The 19,193-nt window shown below is 44.8% G+C and overlaps 1 protein-coding gene across 1 annotated transcript in view; it reads left to right on the top strand.

Moving 5' to 3' along the window:
* The first annotated feature begins 3,110 nt into the window (after positions 1 to 3,110).
* cdr2l (cerebellar degeneration-related protein 2-like) overlaps positions 3,111 to 19,193 on the top strand; it is a 50,336-nt gene continuing 34,253 nt past the window's right edge. Inside the window, exons 1-2 of the mRNA XM_043714308.1 lie at positions 3,111 to 3,646; positions 17,279 to 17,391. Coding sequence (XP_043570243.1) covers positions 3,565 to 3,646; positions 17,279 to 17,391 — 195 coding nt within the window. The 5' untranslated portion in view covers positions 3,111 to 3,564. The remainder of the gene's footprint in view (positions 3,647 to 17,278; positions 17,392 to 19,193) is intronic.

Below are 19,193 nucleotides of genomic sequence, written 5' to 3'. Positions count from 1 at the left end.
TGTCCACAGCATTTCAAGGTCATGTCCCATCCCCAATGCGATAAATGAAATGTAATTCATTCTCATTACTTTGCAAAGAATTAAAAAGAACTAAATATATAAAGTTAAAAATCACATAACACGAGGTTATAGTCCAACAGGTTTATTTGAAGTGCAAGCTTTCATAGTGCTGCTCCTTCACCAGGTAGCTAGTGGGGCAGGATCATAGGACACAGAATTTATAGTAAAAGATCAAAGTGTCATACAACTGATGCCATTTATTGAATAAGCCTAGATTGCTGTTAAGTCTTTAATCACTTAGAATGGGGATGCAAGTTTCAATTCACCATATGTAAATCTCAGAGCTTCTTTCAAGTCACATTCCTGAGATAACTTAAGCATTTGAGGAGCAGGAGAATCAATGTTTCTGGCATAAACACTTCATCAGGTTCCTGCTGTGCTTTTCCAGCACCACACTCTCAACTCTGATCTCCAGCATCTGTAGTCCTCACTTTGTCCCAGTTGTATCATTTACAGACTTCGGGATACACAACACAGAGTCATCGAGCAGAGACTGATAGCAAGTTCGGTACCCATGAGGATGGCCTTAACTGGGATCTTGGGTTCATGTCACTCAGCAGGTGACCCCACACTATACACAAACCCTCTCACAGCCCAAGGGTGGAATCAAATCCAGGTTCCTGGTGCTGTGAGGTAGCAGTGCTAACCACTGAGGCACCAGGCACATCGGTTGTATGACATTGATCTTTTACTATAAATTCCGTGTCCAATGATCCTGCCCCACTAGCTACCTGACGAAGGAGCAGTGCTCCGAAAGCTTCCAAATAAACCTGTTGTACAATAATCTGGTGTTTTGTGATTTTTAACTTTGTCCACCCCAGTTCAAAACCGACACCTCCATATCAGATTAAAATAGGGGATGCACAAGGGACCAGGGTGTAGAAATGTTGGAGGGTGGACAGGCTGATGGCTGGAGCCAGGCTGTGGAGGAATCTGAAAACAAGTTTGAAAATGTTTAAATCTAGATATTATTTGATCAAGAACCAATGTTGATTAGTGGGCACAGGGTTAGGTGCTTGGTGTGAATTAAGACACAGCTGCAAACGTTTGGATGACCTCAGTCTTATGGAGGATATGTTCTGAAAGATGGCCACTTTTCCACTCCATGGCATGGCATAGCGGTTCAGTAGTTAGCACTGTTGCCTCACAGCACCAGGAACCCAAGTTCAATTCCATGCTCAGGTGACTGTCTGCAGGAGTTTTGCACATTTTCTCTGTGCCTGTGTGAGTTTCCTCTGGGTGCACCGGTTTCCTTCCAGAGTCCAAAGATATGCAGGTATGGTGGATTGGCCATGTTAAATTGCCTATAGTGTGCAGGGATGTGCAGGTTAGATGGATTAGTCATGGGAAATGCAGGCTTACTGGAATGGAGAAAGTGTCCCACCTAGACCCATTCCCCTACCCGATTACTTTACATTACCCCTGGTTAATGTATCTAATCTACACATCCCTGAACATTATGGGCAATTTAGCATGGCCAATTCACCTAACCTGCACATCTTTGGACTGTGGGAGGAAACTGGAACACCTGGAGGAAACCCACACAGACACGGGGAGAATGTGCAAACTCCACACAGACAGTCACCAATCTGGATTCAAACCAGGTCACTGGTGCTGTGAGGCAGCAATGCTAACCACTGAGCCACCGTGCCATCCTTGAGTTATGGTTAGTAAGTTTGCAGATGACACCAAAATTGAAGGTGTAGTGGACAGCAAAGAAGGTTACCTCAAATTACAACAGGATCTTGATCAGATGGGCCAGTGGGGTGAGAAGTGGCAGATAGAGTTTATTTTAGATAAATGTGAGGTACTGCATTTTGGAAAAGCAAATCAGGGCAGGACTTATACACTTAATGGTAAGGTCATGGAAAGTATGGCTGAACAAAGAGACCTTGGAATACAGGTTCATAGTTCCTTGAAAGTGGAGTTGCAATTATATAAGGTAGTGAAGAAGGTGTTTGTATTTGCCTTTATTGGTCAGTGCATTGAATACAGGAGTTGGGAGGTCATGTTGCGGCTGTACAGGACATTGGTTAGGCCACTTTTGCAACAGTGTTTTCAATTCTGTTCTCCCTGCTACAGGAATGATATTGTGAAACTTGAAAGGATTCAGAAAAGATTCACAGAAAGGATGTCGCCAGAATTGGAGCGTTTGAGCTATAGGGAGAGGCTGAATAGGCTGGGACTATTTTCCCTGGACTGTTGAAAGCTAAGGAGTTACCTTATAGAGGTTTATAAAATCATGAGGGGCATGAATAGGATAAATAGACAAGTTATTTTCCCTGGGGTGGGGGAGTCCAAAAAGGTTTGGCGGTTGCTTAAAGGTAAGAAGTAGGGGCATGGGGATGGTCTTGGCGAGGTGCTCGTCCTCAACTATAAACAGACCATTGTTAACAGCAAACTGCCCAGCCTTCAGGACAACATCGACCACAACACTGTACAAACCTATCATGGCAACTACTGCAAGACATGTCAGAATGTCAACATGGATACCGCCATTAATCATGGGTACACCACCCACCAATAATGCGGCAGGTACTCATGTGACTTAGCCAACATTGTCACATTTTTTATATAAAACCTTATTTTAAGTCATATTCTACAGATAACAAGTTCTGAGAGTTGCATATTAATGAACCGAAACCTGCAATCCATTCTAAAAGATGAAAGACTTAACAACAATCTAGGTTTGTTAACTAATGACACTGTAATCTTTAGCTATAAATTCTGTGTCCTGTGATTTCAGTTCCACAACCACCTGATGAAGGTGCAGTGCTGTGAAAGCTAGTGCTTCCAAATAAACCTGTTGGACTACAACCTGGTGTTGTGTGATTTCTAACTATTTTAATCTGTTCACCAATGGCGGGGCATCTTCAGTCACCTATGACCTAAACTTTCAAAATCTCTCAACCTTGCCTTCCACATTTAAGAAACTGCTCATAATGAATCAGCATCAGACCCCACCTTAGCTCCATGTTTATCTTTACAATGCTCCATGGGAGGCACGCTGTCACTTTAAAGGCACTATATAAATATACATTGTTGTTGCATGGTGATTTGGAAGGGGGAGGGTAAGGTTATTTCCTCGTCACCAGATAGGCTTTGCAATGTTGGAAGTGTTCTTCCTCTATCGGTGGAAGGGTTAAGGATTGCAGGAGTTGCAAGTTGGAGCTGACTTTGCTAGATGGCAGTGGGGAGCTGGGAGGCCAGGGCTGGAGGCCCTGGGAACTTCTTGCTTTCGAGTTGGAAAAGGGATTTCTTTTCGTGTCGGGGGCTGTGGAGGATGGCAATGAGTCAGTGAGATCCAGGCTTACAGCTGCCTGTTGTTGCTGCCACGTCGGAGAGACTGGGGGGAGCTGCAGACAGCACAGCAGCTGGGGTATCTGTATCAAACCGAGAGCATCCCAGTCCCTGCAGAGAGAGACCAACCCGGGAGCTGGGCTCAGCATCACCAAGGCAGGACCAGAGCAACAAGAGCCAGGCACTCCTGCAAATCGCTTCCCCATGATCAGCAATAACCACAGCATGGACGACTTCGAGACTGAGGAGGACGAGCCCTGGTATGATCAGCAGGATTTGGAACAAGGTGAGCAGGGCGAGAGGAATGAGAGAGAGGGGATTATGGAGGGTGGAGGGAGAGAGGGGATTAGGGAGGGTGGAGGGGAGAAATGGGAAAGGTAAGGACTGCAGCGCATCATGGAAATACAGGACACCAGAACAGCAACGTGAAAATCCAGTGTCGAGACAGGGGTGAGGTAGGAGGCCAGCTAAAGATGGTTGAAAGGGGAATAAGAGAAGGGACAAAGAGATTAAGGTGGAGGTGGAGAGAGAATTTCAAAGTGCTATCAGTTTTACTTTTTTTTTGCAAAAATAAAAATATCATCTGCATAAAATGTTAGAAGCTGCCATATATGTTTAGGTGTTTGTTTGTGGAGTTGAACAGAATCGCTGTAGTGTGATATAGTGCAAAGGAATTAAACCCTCAGACAGTGAGTGTAAGATGGTGGACTGCTGGAGAGGGAGGAATGAGAAATATGTGTCTCTGATAGAGAGAGACTGGAGTATACAGGGAGAGCCAATGAGCAGAGAAAACTGATGAGGTGTATAAACAGGACATGGGAATGACTCAAGAAAATGTGATATGCTTGCTGGGGAGGAGATTAATTGTAAATATTAAAGAGTGCAAAGGAAAACAGACAAAAGTAACAGACCAAATAGTTAATCAAAGGGCAAGAGAATGAGTTTCTGCCACCTTTTTAACACCATGAGTGCACAATCCCCACCAACACTTGCACAGTTCTCCTGAGCATGTAACCTGTATACTTGGCTGCTTCTTCCCTGGAATGTGCTGGAGACAAAATCAAGGATAGTTTGCAAGAAATGACAACAGGAACTGGGTAGGCCACTCAGCCCCTCTATCCTGTGTCAGCTAACCACACTAGGAGCTGAGACCTGACCTCCTGCAGGTAATGAGCTGCTAGTTTGGAATAATAAATTACAGGTTTGAGATAATGTTTTATTTGAATTGGGTGTATCTAATTGATGAATATTCTGATAAAATCAGTTTCAATTCTCAGGATTATTTTTGCTTTGCTGTGAAGGAGAATTGCTCAGAGTGTGCTGTCATCTGGGAATGCTGTGTTGTGCTTGGCAGCATTTCTGTAACAATCCAGACTATATACACTGGTATGTTAGGATGAGATGGGAACTCTTTCTTTCTGAGTGCTGGAAGTTTCAGTGTTGCAGGTTTAAAACAAAATTCTCATGTTTAAGGGGACATTATTTGTTCTGTACATGGAACAAGTGTGAACTGGATGCCCTGTAGCACTCACCCAGTGTTAGTCTTAATCATATGAGAGCAAGCAGTTTAAGTAGATCAAGCATACTTGACCTTCACAATGTATTTATTCATGTCAGGGTGGATTTATACAGAGCACAGCAGCTTTATTTACAATTCAGTAGCTTTTTAACATACAATGAGCTTTTTCAGGAGTCATGGGATATCTGTGGGGAGGTAAGATGGTGGTTAAATGTTCATAGAGTCATAGAGATACACAGTTTGGAATGTTGTGTCCTTTCAAATTGTGATTCAATATTTAGCTTCTCCAAACATGGAATGTATCTGGCCAGATTGCTTTAAAAAAAGGAATAAGGTAATGGTGGGGGCAGGTCTGTCCCTGTATAACACTGGGGTACAGTATTGGTGGGGGACAGGTCTGTTACTGTATAACACTGGGGTACAGTACTGGTGGGAACGGGTCTGTCACTGCATTATACTGGGGTACAGTATTGGTGGGGGACAGGTCTGTCGCTGTATAACATTGGGGTACAGTACTGGTGGGGACAGGTCTGTCACTGTATAACACAATACTGGTGGGGAAAGCAGTTTGGGGGTTGAAGTGTTGTTGCCCACATTTTATCTGATTTGCACTCTGTGGGTGAGGAAGCCGAGGATCCAGTTACAGAGGGGAGAGCCGAGGCTTAGATCTTGGAGTTTAGAGATTAGTTTGGTTGGAATTATCATACTGAAGGTGGAACTTTAGTCAATAAGTATAAGCCTGACATAGGTATCCTTGTTATCAAATGTTCCAGGCATGAGTGTAGGGTCAGGGAGATGGTATCTGCTGTGGACGTATTGTGCCAGTAGATGAATTGCAAGGGTTCGAGGCACTTTTAGTAGGTTAGAGTTGATGTGAGGCATGACTAACCTTTTGAAGCACTTCAGTATTCATTAAGGCACACTACATAGTTTTTCTTTGGCACCCTGATGATGGTGGCCTTCTTGAAGCAGGTGGGGACTTCAGCTTGGATAAGGAGAGGTTGTAAGTGTCTGCAAGTACTCCCTCCAGCTGGTCTACACACGGCTGGTGACTCCATCTCGGTCAATTGCTTTCCATGGGTTCAGTCTCAAGAAGGCTGACTGCAGCGGTGACTGAGGGAATAGGTGCATCTGAGGCTTTTGGAATAAATATTGTTTCACTGACCTTGTGTTCAAAACGAACATAAAATGCATTGTGCGCGTTGAGTAGGAATGTACTGTTGCCTGTGATTCTGTTTGACTTCGCTTTGTAGCCCATTATGTCATGTTAGCCTTGCCCCAAATGATGGGTGTCTGTGCAGTTGGTCTGGATCCCAAACTTAGTTTGAAATTGCCTCTTGGTGTCTCTGGCCTTGTGAAGGTTGTACCTGGATTTCCAGTATAGGTCAGGGTTGCCTGACTTGTACCCTTCAGACTTGATCTTCAGTAGGGAGTAGATGTCCCAGTTCATCCATGGTTTCCAGTTGGGAAACATTTGGATTAACTTCTTTGGCACACAGTCTTCTACACACTTACTAATGTAGCCTGTAATGGTAGTGGCAGACTCCTTGAAGAGGGTGGGGGGGAGAGAAGAGTTAGTAGATAGGTCGGTGGTATTGCAGTCAGTTTGATGTCAGGTTTTGTTCCCACTCTGGTTGAGCCTTAGGTCTGGGTTTCCATGAAGAGGTTGGGTTTGTGGGAAACTGGTAGGCCCTTAATTCATCTGGGCTTGCGATTTCAATGTCGTAAGTAGTCTAGCCTTATCAGTTATGGATTCTTTAAACCTGAAGGTAGATTTTAGAGACGTAGAATTGAGGTTTAGAAGAGGAGAACAGTTATAAGATATGTAAGAATAAGATCTGCTGTAGATTGGCTTGGAGGGGAACTTGTGGTGTTCCCATGTATCTCCTGCCCTTGTCCTTCTAGATGGAAGTGGTTGTGGGTTTGGAAGGTGCTGTCTAAGGATCTTTGGTGAATTTCTGCAGTGCATTTTGTAGATACGACACACTGCTGCTACTGAACGTGGATGTTGAAGGGAGTGGATGTGGTGCCAGTCAAGCGGGGGCTGCTTTGTCCTGGATAGTGTCAAGCTGCTTGTGTTGTTGAAGCTGCATCCAACCAGGCCAGTGGGGAGTGTTCCATCTCACTCCTGAGTTGTGCCTTGTAGATGGTGGACAGGCTTTGGGGAGTCAGGAGGTGCATTATTTGCCACTGTTTTCGTAGCCTCTGACCTGCTCTTGTAGCCACAGTATTTACGTGGCATGTCCAGTTGAGTTTCTGATCAACAATAACCACCAGAATTTTCATAGTCGGGGATTCAGTGATGGTAACACCATTACATTTCAAGGGGTGGTAATTAGATTGTCTCTTATTGGAGATAGTCATTGCCTGGCAATTGTGTGGCACGAATTTAATTTGCTACTTGTCAGCCCAAGCTGGGATGTTGTCCAAGTCTTGTTTGGACATGGCCTGCTTCTGTATCTGAGGAATGATGCCGAGGAATGTGCGATCATCAGGAATGTGTCGACTTGTGACCTTTTGATGGATGGAAGATTAAGCAACTGAAGATGGTTGGACCTAGGACACTACCCTGAGGAACTCCTGCAGAGATGTCCTGGACCTGAGATGACTGACCTCCAATAATATAACTCCAAACCGTGGAGATTTTGTCTCCAATACTTATTTATTCCAGTTTTGAAAGGGCTCCTTGATGCCACACTTGGTCAAATGTGACCTTTTTGTCAGGGGCTGTCACTCTCCCCTCACCTCTGAAATTCAGCTTTTTTTGTCCATGCTTGAACCAGGGCTGTAGTGAGGTCAGGAGCTGAGTGGCCCTGGCAGAATCCAAACTGGGCATCACTGGGCAGGTTATTACTGAGCAGGTGCTGCTTGATAGGCATTGTTATTGATACCTTCGATCACTTTACGAATGATCAAGAGCAGACTGATGGGCCAGGTTGGATTTATCCTGCTTTTTGCATACAGGACATACCTCGGCAATTTTCCACATTGTAGGGTAGATGCCAATGTTGTAACTGTACTGAAAGAACTTGGCCAGGGGAGTGGTAAGTTCTGGAGCATAAATCTTCAGTCCTATTGCCAGAATGTTATCAGTTTTTCGAATTAAATTTAATTTACAAATCTGCCGTCAGTAATGTGATCATGAAGATTTCCATTTGTTCTAAAACCCCAACTGGTGCACTGATAGGTGAGAAGCAGCTGCCCATAGTCAATTATAGCCTATATATGGCTTCAGTCCAGTTGCTACTTCGATGTCTTAACCTGATTGTGTAAGGCAACCTCTAATTTAAATAGAAGGGTTGTATTTTCAGTGAATGTGTCAGCATGCTTGTCCAGCAAGGAAGACATCCCAGCTGCCTCCATTGACCTGCAGACAGACCACTGGATCATGAGCACGCACCTTGTTGAGTCTACCTGTTTATTGTTCCCCCTCTCCTGAAGTCTAGGTTAGAATCATAATGGAGAAAGTGAGGACTGCAGATCAGAGGCTGGAGATCAGAGCTGAAAAATGTGATGCTGGAAAAGCGCAGCAGGTCAGGCAGCATCCAAGGAGCAGGAGAATCGACGTTTTGGGCATAAGCCCTTCTTCGGGCATTCCTGAAGAAGGGCTTATGCCCAAAACGTCGATTCTCCTGCTCCTTGGATGCTGCCTGACCTGCTGCGCTTTTCCAGCAACACATTTTTCAGTTAGAATCATAATACCTGACTGACACAAGTTAACTCAGCAGGTACTTGGGATAAATCTAGGGGCTGCCTTGATATCTGAGATTTCATTCCATTCTGTAATCACACAGTAATTACACTGAGGGAGGCTATTCAACCCATTTGGAATCTTAACCACCCACGGAACACCACAATTGCAACATCAAGTTATTTCTTCTATGATTCCAAAGTGTTTGTTCTCACTCCTCTCTTCAAAAATTCATTTCTGTCTGTGTGAAGATAAATTCCATGACATCAGCCCTTCATCTACCTTCTAACAATTTTAGTGAATACCTTGGATTCACTTTGCCGATACAATTATCTGATTGGGGCCCGAGGCCCGCACCGACTGGGGCTCCGAGGCCCGCTCTGACTGGAACAGGCTGGGGCCCCCGAGGCCCGCTCTGACTGGAACAGGCTGGGGCCCCCGAGGCCCGCTCTGACTGGAACAGGCTGGGGCCCCCGAGGCCCGCTCTGACTGGAACAGGCTGGGGCCCCCGAGGCCCGCTCTGACTGGAACAGGCTGGGGCCCCCGAGGCCCGTAGATAGGATAGTGAAGGCGGCATTTGGTATGCTTTCCTTTATTGGTCAGAGTATTGAGTACAGGTGTTGGGAGGTCATGTTGCAGCTGTATGGAACATTGGTTAGTCCACTGTTGGAATATTGCATGCAATTCTGGTCTCCTTCCTATAGGAAGGATGTTGTGAAACTTGAAAGGATGTTGCCAGGATTGGAGGATTTGAGCTGTAGAGAGAAGTTGGATAGGCTGGGGCTGTTTTCCCTGGAGCATCTGAGGCTGAGGTGTGACCTTACAGAGGTTTATAAAGTCATGAGGGGCATGGATAGGATAAATAGACAAGGTCTTTTCCCTGAGGTGGGGGAGCCCAGAACTAGAGGGCATAGGTTTAGGGTAAGAGGGGAAAGATTATAAAAGAGACCTAAGGGGCAGCTTTTTCATGCAGAGGGTGGTGCGTGTATGGAATGAGCTGTCAGAGGAAGTGGTGGAGACTCGTACAATTGCAACATTTAAAAGGTATTTGGATGGATATATGAATAGGGTTTGGAGGGATATGAGCTGGGTGCTGGCAGGTGGGACTAGGTTGGGTTGGGATATCTGGTCAGCATGGACAAGTTGGACCGAAGGGTCTGATTCTGTGCTGTACATCTGTATGACTCTAATCCGAACCCTGTCCTGTGACTTGTTCTCTCTGTGTAGTGCATGTGATGAAACATTGACTGTGCTGCATTGCCTGGCAATTTTGAATATTTGTCTCTTTCAATTTCAACTTCAGTAATTCAACCCCATTTGAGGAGTTTGTTTGTTTGTCATAGTTTCCCTTCCTACGACCTGTGTTTTCCAGTAGTCCAGCTGAAATTCCATCCATTTTTGTCCTTCTCACTTCCCGACTTTGCTCAACTTTGCAATTTCTGATCTATTTCCCCCATTTCCACTGCTTGTTCCACATTGGTACCATCTCTAATTTAGCCAGTACCTTGGCCTTTTGAATCTAAATTTTTCAAATAAATTGTAAACCGTTTAAATTCCATCACTGAGCCTGCTCAGTACCTCCACCCGTCCGTCCATACCTCCAATGTGTCCTCTTTAATAGATTTCTTGATTCCTACTTTTCAGGTTCTTGTACATCCCCCAGGCTCACATTGAATATCCCAAAGGTTTGCTGTCAAACATAACTCAAAATTATTTTTTTTAGATTAGATTACTTAGTGTGGAAACAGGCCCTTCGGCCCAACAAGTCCACACCGACCCACCGAAGCGCAACCCACCCATACCCCTACATTTACCCCTTACCTAACACTACAGACAATTTAGCATGGCCAATTCACCTGACCCGCACATCTTTGTGACTGTGGGAGGAAACCGGAGCACCCGGAGGAAACCCACGCAGACACTGGGAGAATGTGCAAACTCCGCACAGTCAGTCGCCTGAGGCAGGAATTGAATCCGGGTCTCTGGCGCTGTGAGGCAGCAGTGCTAACCACTGTGCCACCATGCATTTTATCTGAAACGTTTTACAAATGTAGAATTTAGAACCGTTTTTTATTATTATAGTGTTTCCAGGCCCCTCACGGTCTAGTTAGGTTATCACCTTCCTAACAATTTAGAGGATGTCTGTCAGCCTCCATCTCCAGTTCTACAATCTGTGATGATAACTGTTCACTGAATTGACTCTCACTCAAGATTATTGTTGATAATTGATCCTGTTGATTGCGAGTGACAAGGAAGATCATTGGTCTGTGGTAGCTCTGGTTTCTTCAATATAAATGCAACACTGGCATATTTGGGAACGATTTTTAAAAGGTAATTATTGGAATATCAGCACCACTGACAAGGTGGGTATTTGTTGGCCCTCGCTTCTTTCCGTAGGATGATGATGGTGAGCCTCTAGCCCGAAGCAAAGCAGTTTGTTCCAATGGAATGGATTAGTAAAACACAACCATCTTGTGGAACTACGGCTGCATAGCTCACACAGGGGGAAAGGTTTCTGCTCATACTGGGGGAAGTGATGGAGAGGGAATGGTACAGGGTCAGACTTGGGCTGGGGGGATGATATAGAGTCAGACTGGGGGGTGCCATATACAGATCAGGTAGGAGGTGTATAGGTCTGATTGGGGAAACATTATAAATCAAATGGGAGTAAACATAAAAATCAGGGGCAGGGGTAAATGCACAGATCAAATGGAGGAATGATACCTGCTTCACTTTTTCCTTAAGAATATTCATGAACTAAATGTGTACTTTAGGGTAATCTAATAGCTAAATGCTCACTATGGCTGAGACTCCAGCCTTTTCATTTAGGATTTTAAAAGTTTAATCAGCTTCTCAAACTGCCAAGATGGGATTTACCTTCTGTTCTGTGGATTACTGATGTAGCAACATAACCACAAGATTTGTGCAATAATGTTTGAGGATTGGACATGTGGCTGTTATCTGTTCACTATGGAATGTTAAGAGCGGAGTTGTTGCTTGGGAAGTTTTTCTTAGAACCCCTATAGTGTGAAACAGGCCTTTCGGCCCAACAAGTCCACACTGACCATCAGAAGAATAACCCACCCAGACCCATTCCCCTATCACTCTGTATTTCCCCTCACTAATGCACCTAACCTAAATATCCTTGAGCACTATGGGCAATTTAGCACAGCCAATCCACCTAACCTGCACATCGTTGGACAGTGAGAGGAAACCGGAGCACCCGGAGGAAACCCACGCAGACAAAGGGAGAATATGCAGACTCCACACACACATTCGCCCGAGGTTGGGATTGAACCCAGGTCCCTGGTGCTGTGAGGCAGCAGTGCTAACCACTGAGCCACTGTGCTGCTCCAACCGTGTGTGCACAACCCCGAAATCTGACGGAATATGCTCCAAACAAGTGAAGATCTGCTTTGTTAAATATTATGTCCCAGCTAACTGTCCAGTGCCACTCAGACGTTGCAGCTTGGAGTTTGTAGCAAGTGAAATTATCTTTCATCCCTTTTTTTACAGCTAAACAACCAATAGAGACAATCCAGATCAGTTATTATCATTGCTCCCCATGTCCTCCTGGTATGTTTGTTATATCTGTTAGTTGCTTCATTTTAAGATTAAGAAGAAACAGACAATGATTATTAATTAGCTGAGCATATACATGTAAGAGGGGCTTTTGTGGTGCTGATCATGTCCTGGCCTCTGGGCTAGAAGATGTGGGTTAAAGTCCCACCTACTGCAGACATCTGTCATAACATGTCTGGATAGTTTGATTAAAAATGTCTGTAAATGGAGGGAACCCCTCTAATACTGCGGGGGGGGGGGGGGGGTGCGGGGTGCGGGGTAGAAGGAACAGTAAGATGGAGTAGTCAATAAAGTCTATCCACGAAGGAAAATGTCTGCTTTCTATCTCACAGCCTAGTTTGGAACCAGATTGACAATCTTGTTTCTGTTTTATCACGGGTGTGTTGTGGATTATGCTCATAAGATCATTAAAAAAATGGGAGGAGGAGGGGCAGGAGGGTCCTCGAACCTACACTGATTTCATTGTAGCATTATTTCCACTCACATGCTTGTGCCTCCATCTCAACTGCCCAGGATCCTTAACTCTGTCAGAGATCAAAAGTCTATCTAATTTGGTCTTCACTGTATTCAATGACCCAACCTCATCTGGGGAAGAGAATTCCAAAGATGAATGATTCTCTATGAGAAGAACTCTCCTTTTGGCAGCCTTCATTTGTCAGACATTGTATCCCACAATGATCGTCTCTGTTCAGTATTGTCTGGTGTGGCTCAGGGACCCCATGCTGACATGGCCCTCTCTGCTACACTTGGTGTTGAGTGAGCAGATTGACAAGGAGTAGGCCTCGCTGCTCTGTTTCCTTTGTCCTTGTCTCTGAAGCTGAACTCCTTCTTTCTGCCCTCCCTTTTCCATGCCCCTGCAAACAATCAGACTGTCTGCAGTTGGTAGGGTCAGTGTTTGCCCATTGCAGTTGGAGCGGTTGGTACCTGGGAGGCTGTGCCCCAGTGGCCAGCTCAGCAGACAAAAGGACTACGGATTTATGGCTGTCATCCATCTGATGAAGATGGCTGAGCCAAAGCAGACATTGTTGGTATTACTCACATTCTAGAACCTCTGAATCAATGATCTTGTCCTACCAAGAGATGCCAAAGGTCTGAGACAGTGAAGGGGGAAACTGTTCAGCCTTTCTCCTGCCTGGTATAGGTTGTTGAGCTCTGTCCACTGGAGAAGAATGCAGTGTGGACACACGCTTAGTAGATTCACAGTTTGATGTTCTCACTCAGGTCACAGTGATCCCACACACTCTCTCTTATCCAGTTTGGAGATAATAGCAGCAGTTTCTGTGATACGTTATCATTTCAGCATTGAGTGACAGATTGCTGGTGTTTGTACGGCCTAGGTTAATGCTGCCATCTATCAGCACTGATGCTGTCTCAGTCAATGACTCCCTTCTTCCTGATGCTGGGAATCAAACCATACTCTTCATGGGCATGAGGAAGTGTACCTTTTTGCTGCTGAAGTCTTTTTCATGGAATAATATTATGGAACCATCAATATCACAAAGCTCACTGGTGAAGACTTGATGCACCCTGTATTGAGTCTCAGACAGGTAAAAACAATGACTGCAGATGCTGGATTAGAGCGGTGCTGGAAAAGCACAGCATTTCAGGCAGCATCCGAGGAGCAGGAAAATCGACGTTTCGGGCAAAAGCCCTTCATGAGTCTCAGACAAGCAAGGCTGAGCAACTTCGTCCATTCCGGTTCATAGTGGACATCCTGTTGAAGATCTGAAGACCTAGAACAGCAGCATAGAGAATACACTAAAGAATGTCAATGCCAGAATGTAACCTTGTTTGACATCACTCAGATAATTCTGATGTGACTGTCAATGCTGTCGTGTTGTCTTGGAGAGAGGGATTCATGTTGAGCAACTCATTTTCTCCAGCAGCTTAAACACCCTGAGCTTGCTCACATGGTTGCATGCCTTAGAGAACAATCAGGGCAGTGTATAGTGGCCTGTTTTGTTCAGAGTGTTTCTCTTGCAGCTGCTGGACTGAGATCTTTCAGTTCTGAATCCACACTGTGATTCGGAACAGCGAAGTTCAGACAGAATCTGCAGATTAACGAGGCTAAACACTTGCCCCACTATGCCCGTTGGGGAGATATTCCAGTACTTAGTGCAATTACTTTTGTTCCTGTGCAGGGTCCTGTTACTGTACACAGTCTTTGCGTCACACACATCCTGTGGCAGTGCCCTCTCCCTCCATCAGAGACTGGAGTGTCTGTTTCCTGTGCCTGATAAGCTTGGTATCCAGCTTCTGCTCTGGCAGCCACTCATTCTATGGTGCCTAGAGCTTCCTGGGAAACCGTGTTGTCCATGGATACAACTTGAGGCAGTGTTCCATATATTTCTGTAGCTGTTTATTACATTTGATGACCTCCAAAACTTTGTTTTCAATTAAGCCATTTCATTTCATTTGCTATTCATATATGTGTCCCCAGCATTGCCTGTGTGTGAGGATATCTTTATATTTGGAAATGATGTAACCATTAATCAATGGCACATTGCCTAGCAGTCTGTTGGATTTTACTTTGAGCGCTAAGGCAAGATATATGCTGCAAAAAGAGACTTTGAAATCAGAGCTCATCTTACTGAGCTGCGCATTTTCACATCTGCTTTTATTTGCACTTTTTACCAATTTGCTCATGGGACAGATAGTAATCTGGAGCTAATTAAAAAGGGACTATAACTCGAGCTGTCATACTCCTTGTACAGAGCCTTCTTTCCTGATCCTCTCTGTGCCATGGGTTCTCACATGGACCATGGCAACCAGAAACTTTGCCTCCCACTCCAAGTTCCTCTCCAATCCTGAGGGAGACGTCCTCAGCCCATATACTGTCCAGTATTGTTACATTCCTCTTTACTGAGTGGGCACTTGCACCAAGGTGCTGAGGTCAGTTTGCTCATCCTCCCTGCAGTCCCTGCCCTTGTACTTTTTTGGATAATTAGCAAGGCTGAGGCTCCTTTACCTACTGGATCCTCATACATGCTTCATATATCGCCACATCTTCCTGAATTGATTAGATTCTCTACAGTATGGAAACAGGCCCTTTGGCCCAACAAGTCCACACTAACCCTCCGAAGAGTAACCCACCTAGACCCATTTCCCTAACCTATATTTACCCCTGACTAACGCACCTAACACTATGGGCAATTTAGCAAGGCCAATTCACCTAACATGCAAATCTTTGGATTCTGGGAAGAAACCGGAGGAAACCCATGGGGGGGGAATGTCTGTGTGGAATTTGCACAGTCGCCTGAGGTGGGACTCTAACCCAGGTCCCTGGCGCTGTGAGGCAGCAGTGCTAATTGGAAGTACTTGATTACGGCTGACCCAATGTGTCCTGGCAACTATCCCCCCTCCCTGATGTATCACAGTGTCCAAGGCTGGATTCCGACATTGGATGTGGATGTGTTGCTGTGGATCACTGAGGGTGTCCAGCAGCTCCCACCTGTGAGAGCTGCAACACATGCTTGCCTGCCATCTTGATTGTGTTTTAGTTAACAAGTTGATGTTTCATGTTTAGAGATATATACAATGATCATTTGTAGTTCTATCAAATACATTAACTATCTAAGATATATCTTAATCCAGTATTTGCACCTCTCTGGTATTTAAGGTCTGCCCAATTTAAAAAAAAAAACTTAACATTTACCGGCCGATGACCGGCCTCGTTAAAGCCCCTTGATTTCAGATCTCTGGCTCACTGTCTCTTGTTCTCTCTCTTGGATCACCCCTTCTTCTGTTAAAAAAGACAGAATATAAACTTTTCCCTTGCAACACTAAGGCTTTTATTGTTTTTCGGAGTGGATAGCAATGAGAATTACTACTGTGTTGTATTACTGACACAGATCCCAGACAGGCAGTGTACCTTTAAGACAGTTAGAGGCAACCACAACATCGCCCATTCCAGTATAAAGGTACCCATTGCACCTTCGGTTATGGTAATAATAGTTAGCTCCATCTTTGCTCAGTGTCATCAGTAGGTATAGAACCCAGCCTGTGTGTAAACCAGAGATCTTACGGCGGTGTAAGTTGTGTTGTTAAAAAGCTTCAAGATATCTGTCTCAGTAAGCACCTGGTTGTCTTGCTTTATGTTAGAGGGGCAAGCAGATAGAAAGCAGTGAGCTTTTCCAACATTAGTTACAAAAGACTTTGGATAATTCATAGTTTACCATTCTCAAGTTCATTGGGGAGGGCTGGTCAAGCCTTGGCAAATTCTTTTCGAACACCCGTCTATCTATCTTTCTGTCCAGAGTGAATTTATATTTATCAACTAATTACTTCAGCCCATAATATATGAAACAAATTTCAGTTTTAGTAAGCACTGTCAATTCATTCAACTGGAAATGGAGTCTGAGATTCCTGACCAACAAAATATTTCATTATGACAGCTGAGATATCTGTGGGGTTTGGATGTGGAAACCATGTTACAGAATAGTCATCCGTTTAACCCTGTGGAGGTGAGATCCCAGTCAGATAAGCTGCTATCTCTGAGTGGTGTAACAGGCATGAATGGCATATTTCTACTTCCAGCATCCTAGGTTTTCTGTGTCAATTCCTTCCAAAAATTGAAACTTGTGTCATGGGCGAACATCCAAGTTGAATAAGGAATGAATCCTTTCCTTAAAGGTATCCCTGTCACTTCTGTGTCACATGATGGTGCCAGATTGGCACTGCAGTACCACTGAAATGCTGCTTGCCGGAAGTGGCATCTTCAGTTAATACAGAAAACTCTGATATGGAGAGAAAGATCCCATAGTACTATACACAGAAGAGCGTGAGTGGGAGATCCCTGTGGAGACTTGGCTAACATTTATCACTTAACCAACTTCGTTAATAATGACCTGATATCTGCTATGAGACCTTGCTAACTGGCTCCTGTGTTTCTTATTGTACAACAGTGATTGATCTCATTAGCCATAATCATGTTGAATAGTACAGCCAGCTTGAATGACTGGCCTACTCCCACTCCTATTTTCTAAGTTTGTATGACTGCACTTCAAAAGAATGTCATGGACTGTAAAACACTTTGAGGTGCCTCGGGGGTTATGAGAAACACAATATAAATGCAAGTTTTTTTTTCCCACTTTGTGCTGCATTATCCACGTTTGTGTTTCTTGCAGACCTGCATCTCGCGGCAGAATTGGGCAAAACCCTTCTTGAGCGAAACAAGGAGCTGGAAGATTCACTTCAGCAAATGTATGCAACCAACCAGGAACAGGTCCAGGAGATTGAGGTGAGAGCCATTTGATGAGAGGTGGCATGATTATCGAGAGCAGCTTGGTGCTAAGTTAACAGATCTGAAGGGAAGGGGCCTGGAGTTGGCCTCTAACTGTCCCCTGCATGCCAAGATCCTGATTATTAATATACCTCGGGAAAAGCAAGAATCCCAATACTGACCCCTGGGGAACTCTCCTTCCTCCAGCCTGAAAAACATCTGTTAACCATTACTCACTGATTCCTATCCCTCAGCCAGTTCTGAGTCCACGTTGCTACTGTCCAATTTATTCCATGAGCTATAACTCTGCTGATGAGCCTCTTAATGTAATGAATTTTTTTCACATGTTCATGTGGCAGAAGCAACAAATTTCTCATGATCCCATTCTATTTCCTCGGTTATCTTTGGAACTCATTGCAGAAGAACAATTCTCCTCATGTCGCTTTTGGACTTTTTTTTAACCAAATATCTGAAAGATGTGGCCTTTCTCACAGAGGAAACCTGTTTCTTGGCAATCCTGGCAGTTCCTGGAAAGAGAGAGAGAGAATTATTGTTTCAGTTCGATGACCATTCTTCAGAATTGGAAAAGTTTGAGAGATGGCAGAGGTTTGAAAAGCTCAGCAGCTCTGAGAGGGGTAGGGAGTAAAGAGAGGGGGAGGGGTTTAAAAGGAAGGCTTGCTATGGGGAGGGAAGTGGGGCGATGAAAGCAAAGAAATAGGGCAAGTCAAAAGGAGAGGGTAATGGGAAAGATTGTGAGCCAGTTTTTGTTACTTGCAGGTTACCAAAACCTGAGTGATGAGCGGCAAAGAGGGGGTGGGGCAAAGTGGCATATAAGGGAGGGTGAGGAAAAAGGAGTGTGGTGGGGAGAGGAGAGCGGTGAAGACCTGTGGTTGGGAGGGTGGATTGGGTAGACCTTAACAGGGAATAGTGGAAGTTCTTGAGTGACCTATAGAAATGTCAATGAGATTGACAGCTCAGAAAAAGGCCCTTTGGCCCATTGAATCAGCATCAGTCAAAAACAAGCCCTTTACTATTTTAGTCCCATTTTCTAGCACTTGACCCATAGCCTTGTATGGCTAGGGTGCAGCCCACAGATTGGGACATCCTAGGATAGTTGATCTATCTGAAATTGTTGAATTTATTGTTGAGTCTGTAAAGTGTCTCATTGACAGCTGAAGCCCTTTACACCTGCCCTGCCATTCTAGATCATCTATTTCAATGCCATCTCCCTAGATCCTTTGATATTCTGAGTTTCTAAAAATGTATTCATCCCTCTCATAGAGTCATAGAGATGTACACCATGGAAACAGACCATTCGGTCCAACCTGTCCATGCCGACCAGATATCCCAACCCAACCTAGTCCCACCTGTCAGCACCTGGCCCATATCTCTCCAGAGCTGAAAATGTGTTGCTGGAAAAGCGCAGCAGGTCAGGCAGCATCCATGGAACAGGAGAATCGACGTTTCGGGCATAAGCCCTTCTTCCTGACCTGCTGCACTTTTCCAGCAACACATTTTCAGCTCTGAGCTCCAGCATCTGCAGACCTCACTTTCTCCATATCCCTCCAGACCCTTCCTATTCATATACCCATCCAAATGCCTCTTAAATGTTGCAATTGTACCAGCCTCACCATACACGTACCATCCTCTGTGTGAAAAAGTTGCCCCTTAGGTCTCTCTTATACCTTCCCCTCTCACCCTAAACCTATGCCCTCTAGTTCTGGACTCCCCGACCCCAGGGAAAAGACTTTGTCTATTTATCCTATCCATGACCCTCATAATTTTGTAAACCTCTATAAGGTCACCCCTCAGCCTCCGAC

Source organism: Chiloscyllium plagiosum, chromosome 24, assembly GCF_004010195.1.
Source record: "Chiloscyllium plagiosum isolate BGI_BamShark_2017 chromosome 24, ASM401019v2, whole genome shotgun sequence".
Lineage (NCBI taxonomy): Eukaryota > Metazoa > Chordata > Chondrichthyes > Orectolobiformes > Hemiscylliidae > Chiloscyllium > Chiloscyllium plagiosum.
Note: the sequence above shows the minus strand (reverse complement) of the source record. Positions and strands in the feature narration are given on the sequence as shown.